Source organism: Podarcis cretensis, assembly GCF_951804945.1.
Source record: "Podarcis cretensis genome assembly, chromosome: 2".
In the NCBI taxonomy this organism is placed as follows: Eukaryota; Metazoa; Chordata; class Lepidosauria; order Squamata; family Lacertidae; genus Podarcis; species Podarcis cretensis.
This window is the reverse complement of record NC_137171.1, coordinates 115,343,890-115,364,652: the sequence shown is the minus strand read 5'-3', so window position 1 is coordinate 115,364,652 and position 20,763 is coordinate 115,343,890. Positions and strand designations below refer to the sequence as shown.

Genomic DNA, 20,763 nt, shown 5'->3' with positions numbered 1-20,763 from the left:
GTCCTCCATACCCTCCATACCGCCCCCTGTCACAGAGCACATCTCTGAAGAGGGCTTTATAACATGGTGGAGATGCTGAGAAAATAGATAGGGAGATTTTTCGTGATCTTAGCTCCTGGAGTGATCCAATGAAACTGAAGGAGAGCTGGAGGCGCTGCTGTAGGAGACTTTGAACTGAGAATATCTAGAGTCTAGAGGGTGGGGGGCTCTTCTGAAGGCCCACTTTCCTCCTCCACAGCATCCAACTGTTTGCTTCCCAGCATGGCAGATCTCTCTTCAGAGTCAAGACACATCCTGGGTTCCCAATTTCTCCTCCTCCATATTGTATCTTCTGACAATTAGCTACTGTTATGTACTGAGCTGAATCCTAGAACAAAAGGATCTAGAATGCAGCAGTCTGATTGGTCCGCAGGAGCCACCCAATCTAGCTCCAGGTGGAAATGAATCAGCGACCTTATTGGCCTACAGGAGCAGCCAATCAGGCTCCTGGATGAAGTGAATCAGCAACCTGATTGGCCTACAGGAGCAGCCAGTCAGGCTCCTGGATGAAGTGAATCAGCAACCTGATTGGCCTGCAGGAGCAGCCTGGAATTAGCCAATCATGCGAGGCCCATTGTGTAAATAATGTATATATAGCTAGACGTTTTGGGGAAAGTTTCATCATTGCTACTACGAGCTGAATAAAGACCATGAAATTACCACTCGACTCCGAGTATCTTTCAGCTACCCCTCCCATATTTCAGACTTTATCATGGTCTGAGCCTGAGGCCTGATCAAGTCTTTCTTTCAGACTGGGTTACTGCTTTCCCTCCATTACATTTTATTGTAATTTTATTGGTCCTGGGCGGGGAGGGTGGAGCATAAAAAAACATTATTACTACTACTACTACTACTATAGTGCTATCATATATCAGAATAAAAAGGGAATAGAAGCTGAACAACTTTGGGAATTGCCTTTAAAAAGCTCAACAATTTTGGTGGTTTCCTTAAAAAAAGAAGCAGCTCAACAACTTTTGTGGTGTCTTGGTTTTTACTGCATCCCACTCTGGAAGTTCATTAAAATCCAGAGGAAATTGGTTTTCCACTCCCTAAATTCCACATGCATTTTAGAGAAATAGCACCCCCAAATGTCATCTTTGATATTACAGCTAACTGAGCCTGAAATGTCACTTGGGGCACCTGGGAGAAATGCCCCAAATAATTTAGAGTTAATGAGGCGTCTTATCTCCTGTATTCTCCTGTTTCTTTCCTGGTACTAAATCAAAGGTTTCTTCCTGGTACTGAATCAAAGGTTGCAGAATGTCCTTGCCAACTAAGAGTTTGCTTTGCACATTCTTTTTAATTTTGTTTATAATTGTTTAAACTTTCACTTTGGCTGTGGACTTTGACACACACCTGAGGTGCAACACAAAGTAGAAATCCCCGGTCACCTGGTTTCCAGGAAAGGGAACACCCAGTTTGTGAAATAAGTTTTTAACAAAAGACAGCAGAGAAAAAAGTAACTCTTGTGCCGGAGGCAGCTATGGCTGCTGGGGGTCTTGCTGAGGATCTCTCCAGAAGTCAGAGGGGAACATGGAGCTTCTGCGAAAAACACCAGGAACCCCGGAAACTCTTCTGTAAAAACCACAAAACCGCCATCTGTGTGATTTGTGACAAAGCCAAGGAACACAAAAAACACAAGGTTGTTCCTCTGGATGAAGCGCCTGAAATATACAAGGTAGGAAATCACGTTTTCTATTCTAGTAATACTCTACTAGCTATGGGCAAGCAAGTCCTGCAACAAAATGTTGCAGTGTGTCTCCATAAAAGGAATGCTCCAGTGAGCTTTGTGGTAAGGAGGTGGAGTATTTCATTAAGTGGAATGGCAGACGCTCCAAAAGTCCCTATTTTCCAGGAACAGGCCCGGATTTACAGAAGCTGTCCCAGTTTGATCCTAGAATGTCCCACTTTTCCTTAGGACGTCCCTATTTTAACCGGAGAAATGTTGGAGGGTATGGAATAGGATGTCCCTACTTTCAACAGAGAAACGTTGGATGGTATGCAACCCCTGAGCCAAGGAGATAAGAAACCGTACAACCTTTAAAAGACATCAGAAGGGAGCCCTGTATAGGGGTGTTTTTAATGGGTGGCATGTAAATAATAAACTTATTACTATTTTTATGATGGAATAGGACGCCCCTATTTTCCTCAGAGAAATGTTGGAGGGTATGGAATGAGAACAGGAAGTCCCCGTCCCCCCGAGTTGCTGAATTACAATTACTCTGGAATAGGACGCCCCTATTTTCCTCAGAGAAATGTTGGAGGGTATGGAATGAGAACAGGAAGTCCCCGTCCCCCCGAGTTGCTGAATTACAATTACTCTGGCCATGACCAGAGAAGCTGGAGGGGAAAAGGTTCTCTTCACACCTGCCCTAAGTTTGGGACTACAGTCATACCTCAAGTTAAATATGCTTCAGGTCGAGCGTTTTCAGGTTATGCTCCGCGGCAACCCGGAAGTAACGGAACGCATTACTTCCGGTTTTCGCTGCTCGCGCATGCGCAGACGCTCAAAATGACGTCACACTCATGCGCAGAAGCTGTGAATCGCAACCCGTGCACGTGCAGACACACAGACGCAGGTTGCGTTCGCTTCAGGATGCGAACGGGGCTCCAGAACGGATCCTGTTCGCATCCAGAGGTACCACTGTATTTGTCACCCATAACCAGAGCACTTCTTATAGCTATATTAGAAGTCGTTCTGTAGAATTGGAAAGGAGGAAAGTATCCTTTGGGGAAGTAAGCTGGCCTCTGTTGCTACACCATGTTTATTTATATTCAGAATAAAGTAGAGGTAAAGGGACCCCTGACCATTAGGTCCAGTCGTGGCCGACTCTGGGGTTGCGGCGCTCATCTCACTTGATTGGCCGAGGGAGCTGGCGTACAGCTTCCAGGTCATGTGGCCAGCATGACTAAATAGCACCCCCCCAAAAAAAAACACATTTAAAAGAATGAAGAGTATTAATCAGCCAAAGGCCTTGTTGAAGAGGAACGTTTTCACCTGTCGCCTAAAAGTCTATAAGAAAGGCGCCAGGCAAGCCTCCCTGGGGACACCATCACACAAACGGGGAGCCACTGCAGAGAAGGCCCCGTTCTCGTGTTGCCACCCTCCGGACCTCTCACAGAGGAGGCACATAAAGAAGGCCCTCAGATGATGATCTTGGGGTCTGGGTTGGTTCCTATGGGGAGAGGCAGTCCTTGAGGTATTGCGGTCCTGAGCCACTTAAAGCTTTACAGTGGTACCTCGGGTTACAGACGCTTCAGGTTACAGACTCTTCAGGTTACAGACTCCGCTAACCCAGAAATAGTACCTCGGGTTAAGAACTTTGCTTCAGGGTGAGAACAGAAATCGTGCTGTGGCGGCAGCGGGAGGCCCCATTAGCCAAAGTGGTGCTTCAGGTTAAGAACAGTTTCAGGTTAAGAACGGACCTCCGGAACGAATTCAGTTCTTAACCCGAGGTACCATTGTATACTCCAAAACCTGCACTTTGAATTGGGCCCAGAAGCTAATTGGCAGCCAGTGCAGTCGGACCAAGATGGGTACAATATGCTCAAACCATCTTGCCTTGGTGAGCAACATGGCTGCCAAATTCCGCACATTAGTCCAAGTACAGTATGTCCACCGGGTCACCTATATCTATTTGCTTATTGACGCCCTCAAAGATCTCCAATAGGCTTCTCAGAGGCATTTGATTGGTCAGTGTGAGAAGAGGACACAGGCCTCTTGTTCTCTCTTTCTTGAATTTGTTATTTCCCCAAGAAATCAGCAACGATGCCCTTCCCCAGGATTTCATTTCAAGGAGTGTTAAACCCCACTAACTTATTTAATCTAACCCAGTTGGGTAGCTCAGTTGGTTAGAGCAGTGTTTCTCAACCTTTTTCTGACCTTGTTTGAAATATCATGAGGGTCCCCAAGGGGCCATATGGCCCGCAGTTGAGAAACACTGGGTTAGAGCTTGGTGCTGGTAATTCCAAGGTTGCAGGTTTGATCCCTGTATGGGACAGCCGCATATCCCTGCAGCAACAACAACAACAACAACAACAACAACATTTATACCCCACCCTCCCCAGCCAGAGCCGGGCTCAGGGTGGCTAACAACAGTAAAAATTACAATAAAAACATAATGGGGGGCAAATTAAAATACACGTTAAAATGCAATTTAAAATGCAGCCTCATTTTAAAAGTAGCCCATAGATCAAAACCATAAGGGGAGGGAAACATAAGGGTCAGACTGAGTCCAAACCAAAGGCCAGGCGGAACAGCTCTGTCTTGCAGGCCCTGCGGAAAGATGTCAAGTCCTGCAGACCCTGGTCTCTTGTGACAGAGCGTTCCACCAAGTCGGGGCCAGTACTGAAAAGGCCCTGGCCCTAGTTGAGACCAATCTAACTACCTTGCGGCTCGGGACCTCCAAAGTGCTGTAATTTGTGGACCTTAAGGTCCTCCACGGGGCATACCAGGAGGTTGGGCTAGATGACCCTCGGGGTCCCTTCCAACTCTACAATTCTATTTTGAATGCCACAATGTGACATGGAAGGTGCAAGAGACCTCCATCAAACTTAAGTCACGAGCATTGCATTCAACTTCCCTCTCACTTTCTCAATTTTGGTATCATAAATACTGAATAAACCGAAAAAGAAAAAAAAGAACCAAAGTACAACTCATGTTTCTTTCCAGGAACAACTCTGCAGTCCCGAGGAGATTTTGTGTCAAGAGAGAGAGAAGGTTCTGGCATACGGAGCAGCCATCTTAAAGGAAAGCCAAGACGAGCTTGTAAGTGCTGTCTGGTTGGACACTGTGAGAACAGGCCACTGGTCTCATCCAGCACTCCACTTCTTATGCACTCCATAGCACTGTGTGATGCTACCTGCTTTGACGTTTCCAATTGCTTGCTGAGCTCAAAGGAAAACAATTCATTCTGTCCTACGGCCTTGCGACATCTTAAACTCCCCTGTGGGAGGCTGACATCTGAGGCTTTTGAGTTTAGAAAAACAAAAGATAAGAGGAGGCCCATAAAGAAGGCCCTCAGATGATGATCTTGGGGTCTGGGTTGGTCCCTATGGGGAGAGGCAGTCCTTGAGGTATTGCGGTCCTGAGCCACTTAAAGCTTTACAGTGGTACCTCGGGTTACAGACGCTTCAGGTTACAGACTCTTCAGGTTACAGACTCCGCTAACCCAGAAATAGTACCTCGGGTTAAGAACTTTGCTTCAGGGTGAGAACAGAAATCATGCTGTGGCGGCAGCAGGAGGCCCCATTAGCCAAAGTGGTGCTTCAGGTTAAGAACAGTTTCAGGTTAAGAACGGACCTCCGGAACGAATTCAGTTCTTAACCCGAGGTACCATTGTATACTCCAAAACCTGCACTTTGAATTGGGCCCAGAAGCTAATTGGCAGCCAGTGCAGTCGGACCAAGATGGGTACAATATGCTCAAACCATCTTGCCTTGGTGAGCAACATGGCTGCCAAATTCCGCACATTAGTCCAAGTACAGTATGTCCACCGGGTCACCTATATCTATTTGCTTATTGACGCCCTCAAATATCTCCAATAGGCTTCTCAGAGGCATTTGATTGGTCAGTGTGAGAAGAGGATGCAGGCCTCTTGTTCTCTCTTTCTTGAATTTGTTATTTCCCCAAGAAATCAGCAACGATGCCCTTCCCCAGGATTTCATTTCAAGGAGTGTTAAACCCCACTAACTTATTCAATCTAACCCAGTTGGGTAGCTCAGTTGGTTAGAGCAGTGTTTCTCAACCTTTTTCTGACCTTGTTTGAAATATCATGAGGGTCCCCAAGGGGCCATATGGCCCGCAGTTGAGAAACACTGGGTTAGAGCTTGGTGCTGGTAATTCCAAGGTTGCAGGTTTGATCCCTGTATGGGACAGCTGCATATCCCTGCAACAACAACAACAACAACAACAACAACAATATTTATACCCTACCCTCCCCGGCCAGAACCGGGCTCAGGGTGGCTAACAACAGTAAAAATTACAATAAAAACATAATGGGGGGGGGAGACAATTTAAAATACACGTTAAAATGCAATTTAAAATGCAGCCTCATTTTAAAAGTAGCCCATAGATCAAAACCATAAGGGGAGGGAAACATAAGGGTCAGACTGAGTCCAAACCAAAGGCCAGGCAGAACAGCTCTGTCTTGCAGACCCTGCGGAAAGATGTCAAGTCCTGCAGACCCTGGTCTCTTGTGACAGAGCGTTCCACCACGTCGGGGCCAGTACTGAAAAGGCCCTGGCCCTAGTTGAGACCAATCTAACTACCTTGCAGCTCGGGACCTCCAAAGTGTTGTAATTTGTGGACCTTAAGGTCCTCCACGGGGCATACCAGGAGGTTGGGCTAGATGACCCTCGGGGTCCCTTCCAACTCTACAATTCTATGTTGAATGCTACAATGTGACATGGAAGGTGAAAGAGACCTCCATCAAACTTAAGTCACGAGCATTGCATTCAACTTCCCTCTCACTTTCTCAATTTTGATATCATAAATACTGAATAAACCGAAAAGGAAAAAAAAGAACCAAAGTACAACTCATGTTTCTTTCCAGGAACAACTCTGCAGTCCCGAGGAGATTTTGTGTCAAGAAAGAGAGAAGGTTCTGGCATACGGAGCAGCCATCTTAAAGGAAAGCCAAGACGAGCTTGTAAGTGCTGTCTGGTTGGACACTGTGAGAACAGGCCACTGGTCTCATCCAGCACTCCACTTCTTATGCACTCCATAGCACTGTGTGATGCTACCAGCTTTGACATTTCCAATTGCTTGCTGAGCTCAAAGGAAAACAATTCATTCTGTCCTACGGCCTTGCGACATCTTAAACTCCCCTGTGGGATGCTGACATCTGAGGCTTTTGAGTTTAGAAAAACAAAAGATAAGACAAGATAAGAGGGACATAAAATTATGCACAGTGTGAAGAAAGCAGATGGACAGAATTATTTCTCTCTCATCATACGAGAACCTGAGGGCATTCAGTAAAACTGAATATTAGATGTTTCAACACACATAGCGCAGGTGGCACTGTGGTCTTGGAGCACCCTGCTTGTGGTTAACGCTTAGCTGGAATGAAATATTCAACGCAGCAATAGAGAAATTAAAATAATAATCTATTTGTCAGACAAATAAATGAGAGACACAGTGGTATATGGTTACCAAAGCTCTGCCCACTCCAGCCCTGATGGTCAGCACTTATATTTCCTCAGCCCAGCCCCCTTGCTCCACCTTTGGCTGCCTCTGTCCAATCAGCCTGGTTGAAATTCCTATTGGCTGTTTGCTAGAACCAGTCATAAAAGATACACCCATTTCCTATTGCCTTTTATGGGAAACAAAGAGCTATATTTCCTTCTATCCATAAATGGCAAATAAGTAGTCATATATCTTACATTTGCCTCAACAAGGAACCTTAATTACCAGCTTACCTCTTGCCCTCCTTTGACTCCTGGACTCGATGGCCCCTGTGGTCTCTTCCAACTATATGATTCTATGAAATAAGAATCTAACATAAGAATCTAACATTTCTACTTTCTAAATCCTTTGCATAATTACATTTAAGCCAATATATTTCATACATAACATATATAGATTTTAGAAGCAAAGCCCTTTTCTAAGTAAAAGGGAACTTAGTAAAAACATTTTCCAAACGCAAACCCCCCTTTTTCTGGCCAACTGCTTTTTCCATTAGCTCTTGCCGTTTAACCTGTGGCTCAAGTCTCTAATGGAAGACACATGGTATTATATTTTGTTAAACAATAAATCCTACTATTTACCAACTCTTAATTGTGTTTTTGCAGCTTTTTTATTCTGTAGGGTCAGTAACCTAGTAACCTTTGCTCTCAGCCTGCAATTCCCTTTTCACAACTTTGAGAATTTTGGCTCCTGCTATAAATCAGGGGGGCCCTTGTCCAGGACGATAAACATCTGCCAAAAGTCTTTTAGACAGCTGGTCTTCTGCCTGGCATAAAAACATCTTTAAGCTCATTTTTAAAATACAGGCCTTGATCAGATGCCTCAGTCTAAACCACTGAGCCTCTTGGGCTTTCTGATCAGAAGGTTGGTGGTTCAAATTCCCGCTCCCGTTGCTCTATCCCAGCTCCTGCCAACCTAGCAGTTCGAAAGCACACCAGTGCAAGTAGATAAATAGATACCGCTGCGGTGGGAAGGTAAACAGTATTTCCGTGTGCTCTGGTTTCTGTCACAGTGTCCCATTGTGCCAGAAGTGGTTTAGTCATGCTGGCCACATGACGCGGAAAGCTGTCTGTGGACAAATGCCGGCTCCCCCAGCCTGAAAGCGAGATGAACGGCACAACCCCATAGTCGCCTTTGACTGGACTTAACCATCCAGGGGTCCTTTAGGTTTTACCTTAATAGGAAATGTGTCTTTGTATTACAGCACTACGGTAAAAGGTAAAGGGACCCCTGACCATTAGGTCCAGTTGTGGATGACTCTGGGGTTTCGGAGTTCATCTCGCTCTATAGGCCGAGAGAGCCAGTGTTTGTCCACACACAGCTTCCAGGTCATGTGGTCAGCATGACTAAGCCGCTTCTGGCGAACCAGAGCAGCGCACGGAAACGCTGTTTACCTTCCCACCGGAGCGGTACCCATTTATCTACTTGCACTTTGACGTGTTTTCGAACTGCTAGGTTGGCAGGAGCAGGGACCGAGCAACGGGAGCTCACCCCGTCGTGGGGATTCGAACCGCCGACCTTCCGAGTGGCAAGCCCTAGGCTCTGTGGTTTAGCACCACTCAGGTCTAAGAGAGGCATCTGGTTGGACACTGTGAAAAAGAGATGCTGGCCTGATCCAGATTAGGAGGACACTTTTTATGTTCTCTCATTCTTGAGTGTATTCTCTTCCCAAAGCATTGGGGAGGTCTCCCTTCCTTCCTATTGTAGCACCCTGCTTGTGGTTAACGCTTAGCTGGAATGAAATATTCAACGCAGCAATAGAGAAATTAAAATAATTTATTTGTCAGACAAATAAATGATAGACACAGTGGTATATGGTTACCAAAGCTCTGACACTCCAGCCCTGATGGCCAGCACTTATATTTCCTCAGCCCAGCCCCCTTGCTCCTCCTTTGGCTGCCTCTGTCCAATCAGCCTGGTTGAAATTCCTATTGGCTGTTTGCTAGAACCAGTCATAAAAGATACAGCCATTTCCTATTACCTTTTATGGGAGACAAAGAGCTATATTTCCTTCTATCCACAAATGGCAGACAAGTAGCCATATATCTTACATTTGCCTCAACAAGGCACCTTAATTACCAGATCACCTTTTGCCCCTGTTGCCCCTGCATTCCAAAACAAATGGCTAAAACAGATGGCTCATGGTATTACATTCTATCTAAACAGAGATCTTGGGTTCACATTCTCACACACCATCAATGAAATAAGAATCTAACATAAGAATCTAACATTTCTTACTTTCTAAATCCTTTGCACAATTACATTAAGCCAACAAAATCTCATACATAACATAGATAGCTTTTTAGAAAAAAAGGCCTTTTCAAAGTAAAAAGGAACTCAGTAAAAACAGCTTCAAAGAAGCCTCTTCAGTTTACACCCCCCCTTTCCCAGCCAGCTGCTTTTCCCATTAGCTCTTGCCCTTTAACTTTAGGAAAATATGGCTAGAGTCTGATGGGAGGCACATGGTATTATTTTCTGTTAAACAATAAATCTTACTATTTACCAACTCTTAATTAGTGTTTTTTTCAGCTTGATTGTATTCTGTAATATGTAGGGTCAGTATAACCTTTGCTCCCAGCCTGTAATTCCCTTTTAAAACTTTGAGAAATTTGTCTCCTGCTAGTGCTATAAATCAGGGGGGCCCTTGTCCAGGAGGATAAACAACTGTCAAAGTACTTAGCCAGCTGCTTTTCTGCCTGGCATGAAACATACAAACATTTGCAAATATATATCTTTAAGCTCATTTTAAAATACAGGCCTTGATCAGATGCCTCATTATCAAGGTGTGTTAAACCCCTTACTTCACTTACACCCTGTAATCTATTGAATCCAACCCATTCAAATGCTGCAAGGGGATTTGGAAGGTTGCAGGAGATCTCTGTAAAAAAGCACAGGAATGTGAGGGCAAGGAGCACGCATGCCATTCAACTTTGCCCCTCGGATTTCACTTCAGAAATAGACAATAAAGGAACCAAAAACAAAACAAACTGGTTTATGTTTTCTCTTCAGGATCAAATTGACGCTCTTGCAAAGAACCTGGAGGCAATGAGACGGGCAGCATTTGGAAGTGGGGAAAAACAGACACGGAAAAGAAGATTCAAGGGCTTCTTGTAAGTGTTGCTCATGTTGGGAAGTGAAAAAGTACGAGTCTAACAATAATAAACCGGGGGGGGGGGGATAAATCCAGAAAGGATTGGATTTTTTTAAACACACAAGGCTGCCTTGCTTCTGTTTGGGGTTGCCCCTTTCTCCTGCAGGAATTCCAAGGGTGGGCACCCCTAAGCTTCTAGAAAGTTATTTCCCTGATTAATGTTGTGACCTTTGTAGGGAATTTAAAAGTCCCTTTCCCAGGGAATCCTCCTGAATGATGTGGCCCCTTGTTGTTGCAGAACCTGAATATATTATCCATCCTGACTCCCTTTTCTCCTTCCACCATCTAGCAAATGGAAATGGAAGAGAAGACAGCCTTCCTTGAACTGTCCGTCATCTTAAGCTCTTGGGACAAGGAGTGCTCTGGGCCTTTCAGGTATGTCCCTTATGGGGTATCCAAGAGCCCATATAGAGTCCTTACATAGGTTCCCTATCAGTAGGAGAAAATAACAGAGGCCAACCAGAGAATATTGAGAAGCAAAGCAGCTAGTAAGCTTGATCTTTATTGATCTGTTGCAACAGGGTGCTCCCCTCACCTGTAGGAGAGGAGGAGGAACCCAGAAAAATGGTGCGCAAGGCCTTGTAAAGACTTTTGAAATTGCCACCCTGTAGATCAAGACCACCCCCAGAAACATCATAACATAGATAGCTTTTTAGAAGAAAAAAGGAGGGGTGTAACCTAAGACCACCCCTCAGATACATCACAAAAAGGTGGTCTTAAAACAGAAATTTCAATATTGTTTTTCTCTTGTCCTTGTTTATTTCCTGTCTGGCAGGTTACTTGATTGGATTGCCTGAGGAGCCTGGCCAGTCTTTTGTAATGATAAGGCTCACACCCTTATTCAAACACAGACATACCCTTAAGACAGGATTTGTGAAGGAAAAGACAATGGGGAGGCTTTTCCATTTTGACCTTGCAGAGAAAACATTTGGTCAGTTTAGGAATCAAAATGGTTCCAGGTTGGTCTTCCTGTGCTGATCTATGTATGTGCGGTTATGAACATTACCATATAGACCATAAAATTCCTTTCCTCCCTCTGTGTCAAGCCTCAGTCTCTGGGCGCAGATGGAGCAGATACCATTCTCTGCCATCCCACATAATTTCATTCTCTTTAGTTTCTGTCTTCCCTCCCATAGTCACCCAGGGATAGTTCCTTCCCTGGGTGAGGAAAGTACAAGGAACAATGCTGGGCATTTAGTTTCTAGTGGGAGATGAGAGAGACGTGCTTGCTTAGATCCATTTCACAGATAATGATCACTATTGTCCTTTGCAGCAGAATGAAAGAAAAATTAATTCTGCTCTGCCTCCCGCCTGGATTGCAGATCTCCAACACCTCTGCACCTCTCAAAAAGCAACCTTGCAGCTCCTCTTCTATGGTGAGAAATTGAGGATTGAGGAGGAGGAGGAACAGAAGCCACTGCAGAGCTGGGAACATCTGAAGCTGTGCGAAGGACCAAGAAACATCAAGTGGAGTCTCACTATTACCTTTCAGGTTAAGAAAAGATCAGCCGGCCAGCCAAGGACAGTAATCAACATAGAGGCTGTGTGGCATGTCCTGCGCAGTCTGAAGGAAACCATAGATGGGAGGAGCTGCTGCCTAGAAAGCATCTCCTTTCAGGCAGCTGCCAATAAACAACTCCCTGTCCCACCCCAAAAAGAATTTACAGTGGTACCTCGGGTCACAGGCGCTTCAGGTTACAGACTCCACTAACCCAGAAATAATACCTCAGGTTAAGAACTTTACCTCAGGATGAGAACAGAAATCGCATGACGGCAGCGGGAGGCCCCATTAGCTAAAGTGGTGCTTCAGGTTAAGAACAGTTTCAGGTTAAGAACGGACCTCCAGAACGAATTAAGTTCTTAACCCGAGGTACCACTGTACATTCATAGGATCATAGAGTTGGAAGGGACCACAAGAGCCATCTAGTCCAACCCTGTGCGATGCAGGAATCTTTCGCTGGGAGGAAACCGGAAAGGGAATCAGGACTGAATTTTTGTGTCCATAGACACCCAAGCTTGATTCTGGTCCTGATCACAAATTTCTGGGTTGGGCATATGCTGTCTGCCTGGCGAAGCCACAGTTGTGCCCCTGTCTCCGGTTGGCTGACCTTAACATTCTGGTTAAAAACCAGAGCAGAACCTGGAAGCCGGAAACCTATGGGGGGGCCACAAACAAGACACCAGTTCTGCATTTGTAAGAACCTGGTCATTTGGTGCGGCAGCACCTACACTTTGGGACTCCTTGCCTCTTGATATCAAGCAGGTGCCTTCACTGTGTTCTTTTTGGTGCCTGCTAAAAACATTCTGGGTGACATGGGTGGCGCTGTGGGTTAAACCACTGAGCCTAGGGCTTGCCGATCAGAAGGTCGGCGGTTCGAATCCCCATGACAGAGTGAGCTCCCATTGCTCAGTCCCTGCTCCTGCCAACCTAGCAGTTCAAAAGCACGTCAAAGTGCAAGTAGATCAATAGGTACCACTCTGGGGGGAAGGTAAATGGCGTTTCCATGCGCTGCTCTGGTTTGCCAGAAGCGGCTTAGTCATGCTGGCCACATGACCTGTATGCTGTACGCTGGCTCCCTCGGCCAATAAAGCGAGATGAGTGCCGCAACCCCAGAGTCGGCCACGACTGGACCTAATGGTCAGGGGTCCCTTTACCTTTACTAAAAAGATTTTGGTTTCATCAAGCCTACCCAGATGCTTAGAAAATAAGTTATAGTAGTTTAACTTCTGGTATATTTTATTCCCCCCCCCCCCCCGATTTTATCTTTCTGTAAACTACTTTGGTGTTGTTGGTTTTTTTGTTTTTGTTTTACAAAACAAGTGGTGTTTAAATTTTATGAAATAAATAAACCAGTAAGTAAGAGCGCTCTCTCTCCTTCTTCTGCTCTGCAGAGACTAGAATTGGGAGGAATGGTTCCTTTGATCCTGGAGGTGGTTTATAGCCATCATGAATCAAAGCCATTTAAAGCTGCATGCTCTATGACTTGGATGTTTTTTTAAAGCCATCTAACCTGTGGCAGTGACTTAATATACAGGGTCCATGTAAGGATTCTATGCAGATAATGTGCTTGAAGTGCTTTGAACACTTGAAAGAACAGGTGGTTTCAAGAATTATTATTGAGAACTTGTGGAGCATCCCAAACGCAGGGCATTGAGCAGGAAGGAAATTTCTGTCACGGGTCTAAAGAAAAGTTTGTCTCTGAGCTCCTGCTGTTTCTGTCCTCTTTCCTCATCTGCCCCCCAGGAAACGCAACTTTGGATCCAGCCTCATCCTGTCTAAGGTTCAAAAGAGTGTGAGAGATGGAGATGCAGATCAAAATCTCCCCCACAATCCTGGGAGATTAAACACACACGTCCCCATGTGCTAGGGCAAGAGGGGATCACAGCGGGCAGAGATTTTGGGAGGTCATTGTAGAGAGTGAGGGGCACTGGGCCCTAGGGGGAGCCAGGAAGTCTGTGAAGAGGAACAGCAAGTTCGCTCCTTGTCCTGAGGATGGGATTTGGGAGGTGGGGAAATGGGCCTCTCCTTCCCTTCTGATACACAGGTACTTTAGTTCCTGAATCCAGGTCACAGGCTCATCCTATTCATACACAAATATGCCCTTATGAATGAACTTTCCCCATTTTCCTCCCTTACTGCAGAGGAATATTTGGGGCCATTGGGAGAGTCGAAATGACTTCAGGATTGCTCTCTCATACTATTTCAGACACATGGTTCAAATATTGAGTTATGTGTGCATTTATGTACAGTATTTATTTTGTATTTGAGAACTTAAAATTCTTATAACAATGTGATATTTCACTGACAAAGGGTGCATTCATTGAGAAAACGGGGCTAATAGCTGCGCTGCGGTGTTATTGGCAAATATCTGGATACCATTAGCTGAGCTGTTTGCAAAGGCCGTTTGCAGAGTTCGTTCCAGAGGTTATTATTGCACATTATCAGGCGCCGGTGATTCTGTCAAAACGACTCACTAAAAACTGGCACCGGGATGGAGGGCTGGGCTGTTTCTCCTCTTTATGTGGTGGCTGCTAACTAGAAAAAGGATATGGATGGAGCAAGGAGTGGGGGGCGGGGAGGCAATTCATTCATCAGCTTGCAAAGTAGTCTGAGCCTGACGTGCTGATAGTCAACAAAACTACAACAAACTCCACCAGCTCCCACAGGGAAATGGTTCCTTAAACGAGCATCCACCAAGAATGAGCATTCCATTTAAAATAAATAAATATATTTATTTCCACCGTATCAAAGCTGCTCGGGGCTCCACCCAACTCCAAGGCAGCAGAGATCCTGAATTTCCCGGAAATCCGAATTTCCTGGAAAGGGAACACGCCCATTTGCAGGCGGAAAAGAGAGAAAACGAAACCAGCTCTCTCTTCCTGGCGAAGCAAGCATGGCTGCTTTTGAGGGTCCCGTCCGGGATCTCTGCGAGGAAGCCACTTGCTCCATTTGCCTGGATTATTTCAGAGATCCAGTGATCATTCATGAGTGCGGGCACAACTTCTGCCGATCCTGCCTGATCCAGTGCTGGGAGAAATCCGAGGGAGAGGCTTGCTGCCCTCAGTGCAGGGAAAACGTTGAGCAAAGCAGCATCACGCGAAATCAGCAGCTGGCAAATTTTGTGGAAATAGCCAAGAAATTCAGCCATCTGGGGGGGGAAACAGCAGGGGGAAGGAAAGGGGAAGATCTGTGAGAAGCACCAGGAGCCCCTGAAGCTCTTCTGCAAGGAGGACGAAAGCCCCATCTGTGTGGTGTGTGACAGATCCAAGGAGCACAAAAGCCACGAGGTGGTTCCTCTAGAGGAGGCGTCCCAGGAGTACAAGGTGAGAAAAGTCAGAGGGTCTTTCTTGGGGGTGGAAGAGCTGCAGACAAGAGGAGCTTCCGATAATGATAATATTGTAATGTATTCTCTCAACTTGCAGCCCAAAAGGTATTCTCCTGATGCAACTAAACTTCTAAAACTTAATACAATAAACATTTATTTTTCTTTTTGAGGGATTAAAGTGTGCCCAGTGTCCCCCTGAATTCAGGCTGCAGTAACTCCCCTGGGATGAAAGATTGCAACATCTAGGATTAATTTAATAAAAAGGAGGGGAAACATGTTGGAGGTGTGTTCAGTGTGTGGGGTAAATAGGGCCTCTTCATTTCTTCCTCATCTGGGATGAAAAAGGGGAATCTTTGCAAAAGACCCAGGGATGTGGGGCAGGGAGCAAACATACAATTCATTTTGCCTGTTAAGGTGTAATGCAGCCCAATTTGGATTTTGTTTTCTTTTCAGGATCAGATCAGCAGCTGCCTACACAATGTGAGGAAGGAGAGAGAGAAAATTCTAGTATTTAAAGCAGACACAGAAAAGGAAAGCCAAGACCTGCTTGTAAGTATCATTGCTACTTTAAGGTGAAAAAGTGCTATAGTCTAGAATCAATACCTGGGGGGGGGGGAGAATATGGAATACAGAAAGAGGTTTCTTTTTTAATGGTCCGATCTCCCACAGAACATGAAAGACCATTTAAAGGAGGGGGTGGGCTTGTGAGTGTTTATGAAGCTCTTTCTCTGCTGAATATGTCAGAAGTGGCCCTCTAGTTAAATTTGCATAACTGGCCTCTTCATCCTGCAAGAGCAGACTAAATGCCTGATATAATAATAATATTTTTTTATTTATACCCCGCCCTCCCCAGCCAAAGTCGGGCTCAGGGCGGCTAACAAGCAATAATAAAAAGAAGTTTTATGATTACAACTTAAAACAAAATTTAAATACAACATTAAAATATTGAAACATTAAAATATTAAAATGCCTCATTAAAATGCCTCATCACAGGAGGAGAAGGAAAAGAAAAAAGAGAGGGAGGGAGGGAATCAAACTGGCTCCAAGCCAAAGGCCAGGTGGAACAACTCTGTCTTACAGGCCCTGCGGAAAGAAATCAGATCCTGCAGGGCCCTGGTCTCATGAGGCAGAGTGTTCCACCAGGCCGGAGCCAGTGTTGAGAAGGCCCTGGCTCTGGTTGAAGCTAATCTAACTTGGCCCACTGTTCTCTTCTTTCAACCTCTTTGCTGCAGAAACAAACAGGTGCAGAGAGGGAAAAGATGGTGGCTGAGTTCAGGCGACTGCGCCAGTTTCTGGAAGAACAGGAGAAATGTATTCTGGCCCAGATGGCAGAAGTGGAGAAGGAGATTGCAGCCCAAAGGGAGGAGCAGCTGGCCAGACTCTCCAGACAACTCTCCTCTCTTGACAGCCTCATCCGGGAGATGGAGGAGAAGCTTCAGGAACCAGCCAGTGAACTCCTGCAGGTCAGGCCTCATCCTGATGCGAGAGGGTGCGAGTGTGATGCTTCATAGTACAAGCAGGAGGATAACATGTCTTAGCCCCCACCCCCCCAAAAGTTGCTGCAAGGAAAAGAATTGGTGCATGATGGGTGAAAGGCCTGGGGTCACAAAAGGGGATCTGCTAGATCAAACCACAGGTCCTTCACTCTAGTGTCGTGTTTTCGCACTGGCCAACCAGAGGTCTCTGGGAAGCCTTAAAAACCAGTAGCTCTCTGCCCACCTGTCTTTCCCAGTAAGTGCTGGTCAGCTGCTTAGTATTGATAACTGGGGTCTTCCGGAGGTTTGGCACACGTTGTCAGCAATATGCTGGTGACTCTCCTTTACATCTGCAGGTGAGGCAGTGGAAGTGCTGGACCAGTGTCTTGTCTCTCTAACAGACTGGATGAGAGCCAACAAATTGAAAGGCAATCCAGATAAGACTGAGGAACTATTAGTGGGTGGTTCCCTAGACCGGATGGGTGGGAGATGGCCTGCTCTTGATGGGGTTACACTTCTTCTGAAGGAGTAGGTACATAGCTTGGGGGTTGTACTTTGGGCTGCCTCTGCAGTCAGTTTGGATTATTTGGTTGTTCTTGTTTTTTTATGAATCTTGTGTTGTGTTTTTATTTGGGGAACTGCCGAGAGACCTGCAGGTATAGGGTGGTTTACAAAATTGACAATGACAACAGCAGAAATAACAACAACAAACAGATGACAGTGTTCTGGCTCCACTAACATCTTTCTTTCCCTCCAGGATATTGGAAGCTTCTTGCAGAGGTAAGTGATGGAAAACCCCTGCCTTATTCTGATGCTAGGAAAGTTCCTGTTTAACAGGTGGGAAACTCGCTCTCCTGTTCCTCCTTCTAGCGATAGCTTAGGACTCCATTGTCCATTCCACAAGATCACAGACAGAAATAGAGACACATTTTCCTAGTCATTTGTAGCTATTGGTCTCATCGAGAATCATAGGAAGGAAGTCATTCCTTGTTCCCCTCCATTACATATTTTTCCGTTTTCCTTGATGGATTCATTTACTCTGGAATTGATACAGAAAAGCGGGAACATTCCTTATAGAAAAGATAAAGATAAAGGACCCCTGACCGTTAAGACCAGTCACGAACGAATCTGGGGTTGCGGCGATTATCTCGCTTTACAGGCCGAGAGAACAGGCGTTTGTCCATGGACAGCTTTTCTGGGTCGTGTGGCCAGCATGACTAAGCCACTTCTGACGAAATGTAACACCGAAACCAGAGCAGCGCACGGAAAGGCCATTTACCTTCCCGCTGGAGTGGTACCTATTTATCTACTTGCACTTTGACATGCTTTCGAACTGCTAGGCTGGCAGGAGCAGGGACCTAGCAATGGGAGCTCACCCCGTCGCGGGGATTCAAACCGCCAACTTTCAGATCGGCACAGCGGTTTAGACCACAGCGCCACTCGCGTCCCTTAAATATCCAGTGTATTTCAGGCTCCTGCTGGTTCTTCTTCAGACATAAGAATGTGAGAAAGGGCCCTGCTGGATCAGGCCAGTGGACCATCTCGTCCAGCATCCTGTTTTCACAGTGATTAACCAGATGCCAGTGGGAAACCGATGGGCAGGATCTGTGCCCCAGAGGATACTCCCCTCCTGTGGTTTCAGAGGCACCACTGCCTTTGACCCAGCCATCGTGAAGAGAACCCGCTGAGAGCCTTCTCCCCCAAACACCTGCAACATATTCAAACACTCATGAATTTTGAGAATCTTCCATGTTTAGAAAATACTGCTTTAATTTCTTCAAATATCTTCTCTATTTTTAAAATATACCCACTGTGCTAAAATACATTTATAATGTTAACTGCAAAAGCCATTCTAAAGCATTCTGAACTTCCTTATATTTCAGAAATGCACATACCAGACCTATTTTGTTTTGCTCATTAATCACCTGAAATTCTTCACTAAAACTGGTGTAGTCCTAAAATCTCTGTGTAAGGACCCAGTATTGCTCACTTTCCTAAAAAATTAATTTGCATATATCAGCTTCTTTACCTTCAATCTCATATTCATGTATTTCCTTCAGTATATTTTGGAAGCAGGTGTATTTCGGTTTTCCTTCAACTTCTTAGATGCTTTCTAGATCTACACGTCAGCTAGATGCTCCTTTTTGCCATAGGAAGAACCCTGCTCCCAAGTCTTCATGATATTTCCATGGTGCCTTTATCATCAGGATGAGACCCCTGCCTTGTCAGAAAGCTCCTTGCATTGGAAGGATGTTGGCTTGACTTTGTTCTTCTCCTCCCAGGTCTCAGGAGAAGGAGAAATTAGAGGACCCTCCTGTGGCTTTTCCTCCTGCCCTGAAGTGGAGGATCTGGGACGTCTGTGATATTAATCCCTTCCTGGAGGGAGTCATGAAGCAGTTCAAAGGTAAGAAAGAAGGGCTGAAAGTATTTTATAATGGATGTTTATAAGTGTTCATGACAGGCTTCTGATCATACGAAATATAAGCCATGCCAGGAAGATGGAAGGTTTTTTAGTTTATTCTTTTTCAATATCAAGAAGTCACACTGGCTACAATCTCATGAGCTCATATTGTTGTTGCCAGGTTTGTTATCTGAATGATGGTGTGATGCTAATCTTGGTTCCTTTTTCTCTTCCAGACACTGTGGAATATGGACTTCAGCTGCAAAAAGGTACATTTTATTATTATTATTATTATTATTATTATTATTATTATTATTATTTATTACAGTGGTACCTCAGGTTACATACGCTTCAGGTTACATACACTTCAGGTTACAGACTCCGCTAACCCAGACATAGTGCTTCAGGTTAAGAACTTTGATTCAGGATGAGAACAGAAATCGTGCTCCGGTGGCAGCAGGAGGCCCCATTAGCTAAAGTGGTGCTTCAGGTTAAGAATGAACCTCCGGAATGAATTAAGTACTTAACCCAAGGTACCACTGTAATGTGTGTTAAGTGCTTTGAACTCTTGAAAGATCTACAAATGTTTCAAGAACTTGATGAACACCCCTGTCTCGAATGCAGAGCCCTGGAGTCCCTGTTCATTTCAGAGCGGATACTATTTCTGTCATGTACCTAAAACAGAGTCAGCTTCCCCATTGACGTTGTTTCTCTTCTCTTTCCTCCTCTGCCCCCACAGAAAACATAACTTTGGATCCAGACACAGCAAATCCCTACCTCATCCTGTCTGAGGATCGAAAGAGCGTGAGAGATGGAGAAGAGTGTCAAGACCTGCCAGACAACCCTGAGAGATTTGACACAGATGGCGATGTGCTGGGATGTGAGGGTTTCACAGCAGGAAGACATTTCTGGGAGGTCACTGTGGGAAAAGAGGAGGGGTGGGGGGTGGGGGTGGCCAGAAAGTCTGTGAAGAGGAAGGGTGATTTGTATTTTAATACTACGGAAGGGATCTGGGGTTTGGGGAAGTGGCATGGTGGGTACAAGGTATGCTCCCCCCATGAGGCCCCTGTTCCAGGTGAGGATCCCAAGAGGATCCGAGTGACCCTGAACTATGAAGGGGGACGGGTGTCCTTTTACGATGCAGATACAGCAGCCCTCCTCTGCACATTCCCAGCAGCCCCCTTCTCAGGAGAGACCCTCCAGCCCTACTTTTTCGTGAGCGAGAAAGCGAACCTGAGACTCTATTGACCGAAGGTGCAGACAGGCAAGTATATATTCACTGTCATTATTACATATTCAGTCTCCTCTTCAGGACTGACCTGACAGGCACTTAAGAAGAAACTGTGATTGGCCATCCCTTGTGTCAATCATGATGCAACTCTCCCTTCTCAGGCCAGCTTTGTAAATGACACTGATGGATTGGGTCCCCTGTCAGTCCCCAAACTTGCCTGTTCTCTCTCCCTTGGGAATGGGCTATTTGTGTCAGTGCAGGAGGTGCAAGAAGCAAGAAAATAATTTAGGAAGCAACAGCAACCCCACACACATTCCTGTTTCGATGTAGTTCTCTCTCTGACAAGTTTTCTATAGACAATACCATCATCTTTTCTGAATAACATCAGAATTATGCACAAGCATCACTTAAAACGTTCCTCATCCTCAATCCTGAACTCTGATTCCCTTTCATC

At 45.4% G+C, this 20,763-nt stretch overlaps 1 protein-coding gene and 2 long non-coding RNA genes across 4 annotated transcripts; 2 read left to right on the top strand and 1 right to left on the bottom strand.

Moving 5' to 3' along the window:
* On the top strand, positions 1-12,027 carry LOC307209157. 2 transcript variants are annotated; one of them, XR_013835356.1, is made up of 5 exons: positions 1-1,717; positions 4,712-4,807; positions 10,235-10,335; positions 10,666-10,751; positions 11,699-12,027. It is a non-coding gene; the product is annotated as an uncharacterized lncRNA (long non-coding RNA). The 2 variants fall into 2 exon arrangements; XR_013835357.1 differs by lacking the exons at positions 1-1,717; positions 4,712-4,807 and adding an exon at positions 6,381-6,689 and having other exon boundaries at positions 11,699-12,024.
* LOC307209275 lies at positions 8,987-9,855 on the bottom strand. The gene is made up of 2 exons (XR_013835501.1): positions 9,603-9,855; positions 8,987-9,363 (listed from the first exon to the last, which is right to left on the bottom strand). It is a non-coding gene; the product is annotated as an uncharacterized lncRNA (long non-coding RNA).
* A 2,743-nt stretch (positions 12,028-14,770) lies between the features above and the next one.
* Positions 14,771-20,326, top strand: LOC307210939 (E3 ubiquitin-protein ligase TRIM11-like; the record flags this gene model as incomplete). The annotated part of the gene is made up of 8 exons (XM_079967143.1): positions 14,771-14,989; positions 15,105-15,200; positions 16,435-16,665; positions 17,435-17,457; positions 18,960-19,081; positions 19,315-19,347; positions 19,818-19,958; positions 20,154-20,326. 8 exons carry the CDS (start codon positions 14,771-14,773, stop codon positions 20,324-20,326), a joined length of 1,038 nt encoding a protein of 345 aa, XP_079823269.1.
* Positions 20,327-20,763: the final 437 nt, after the last annotated feature.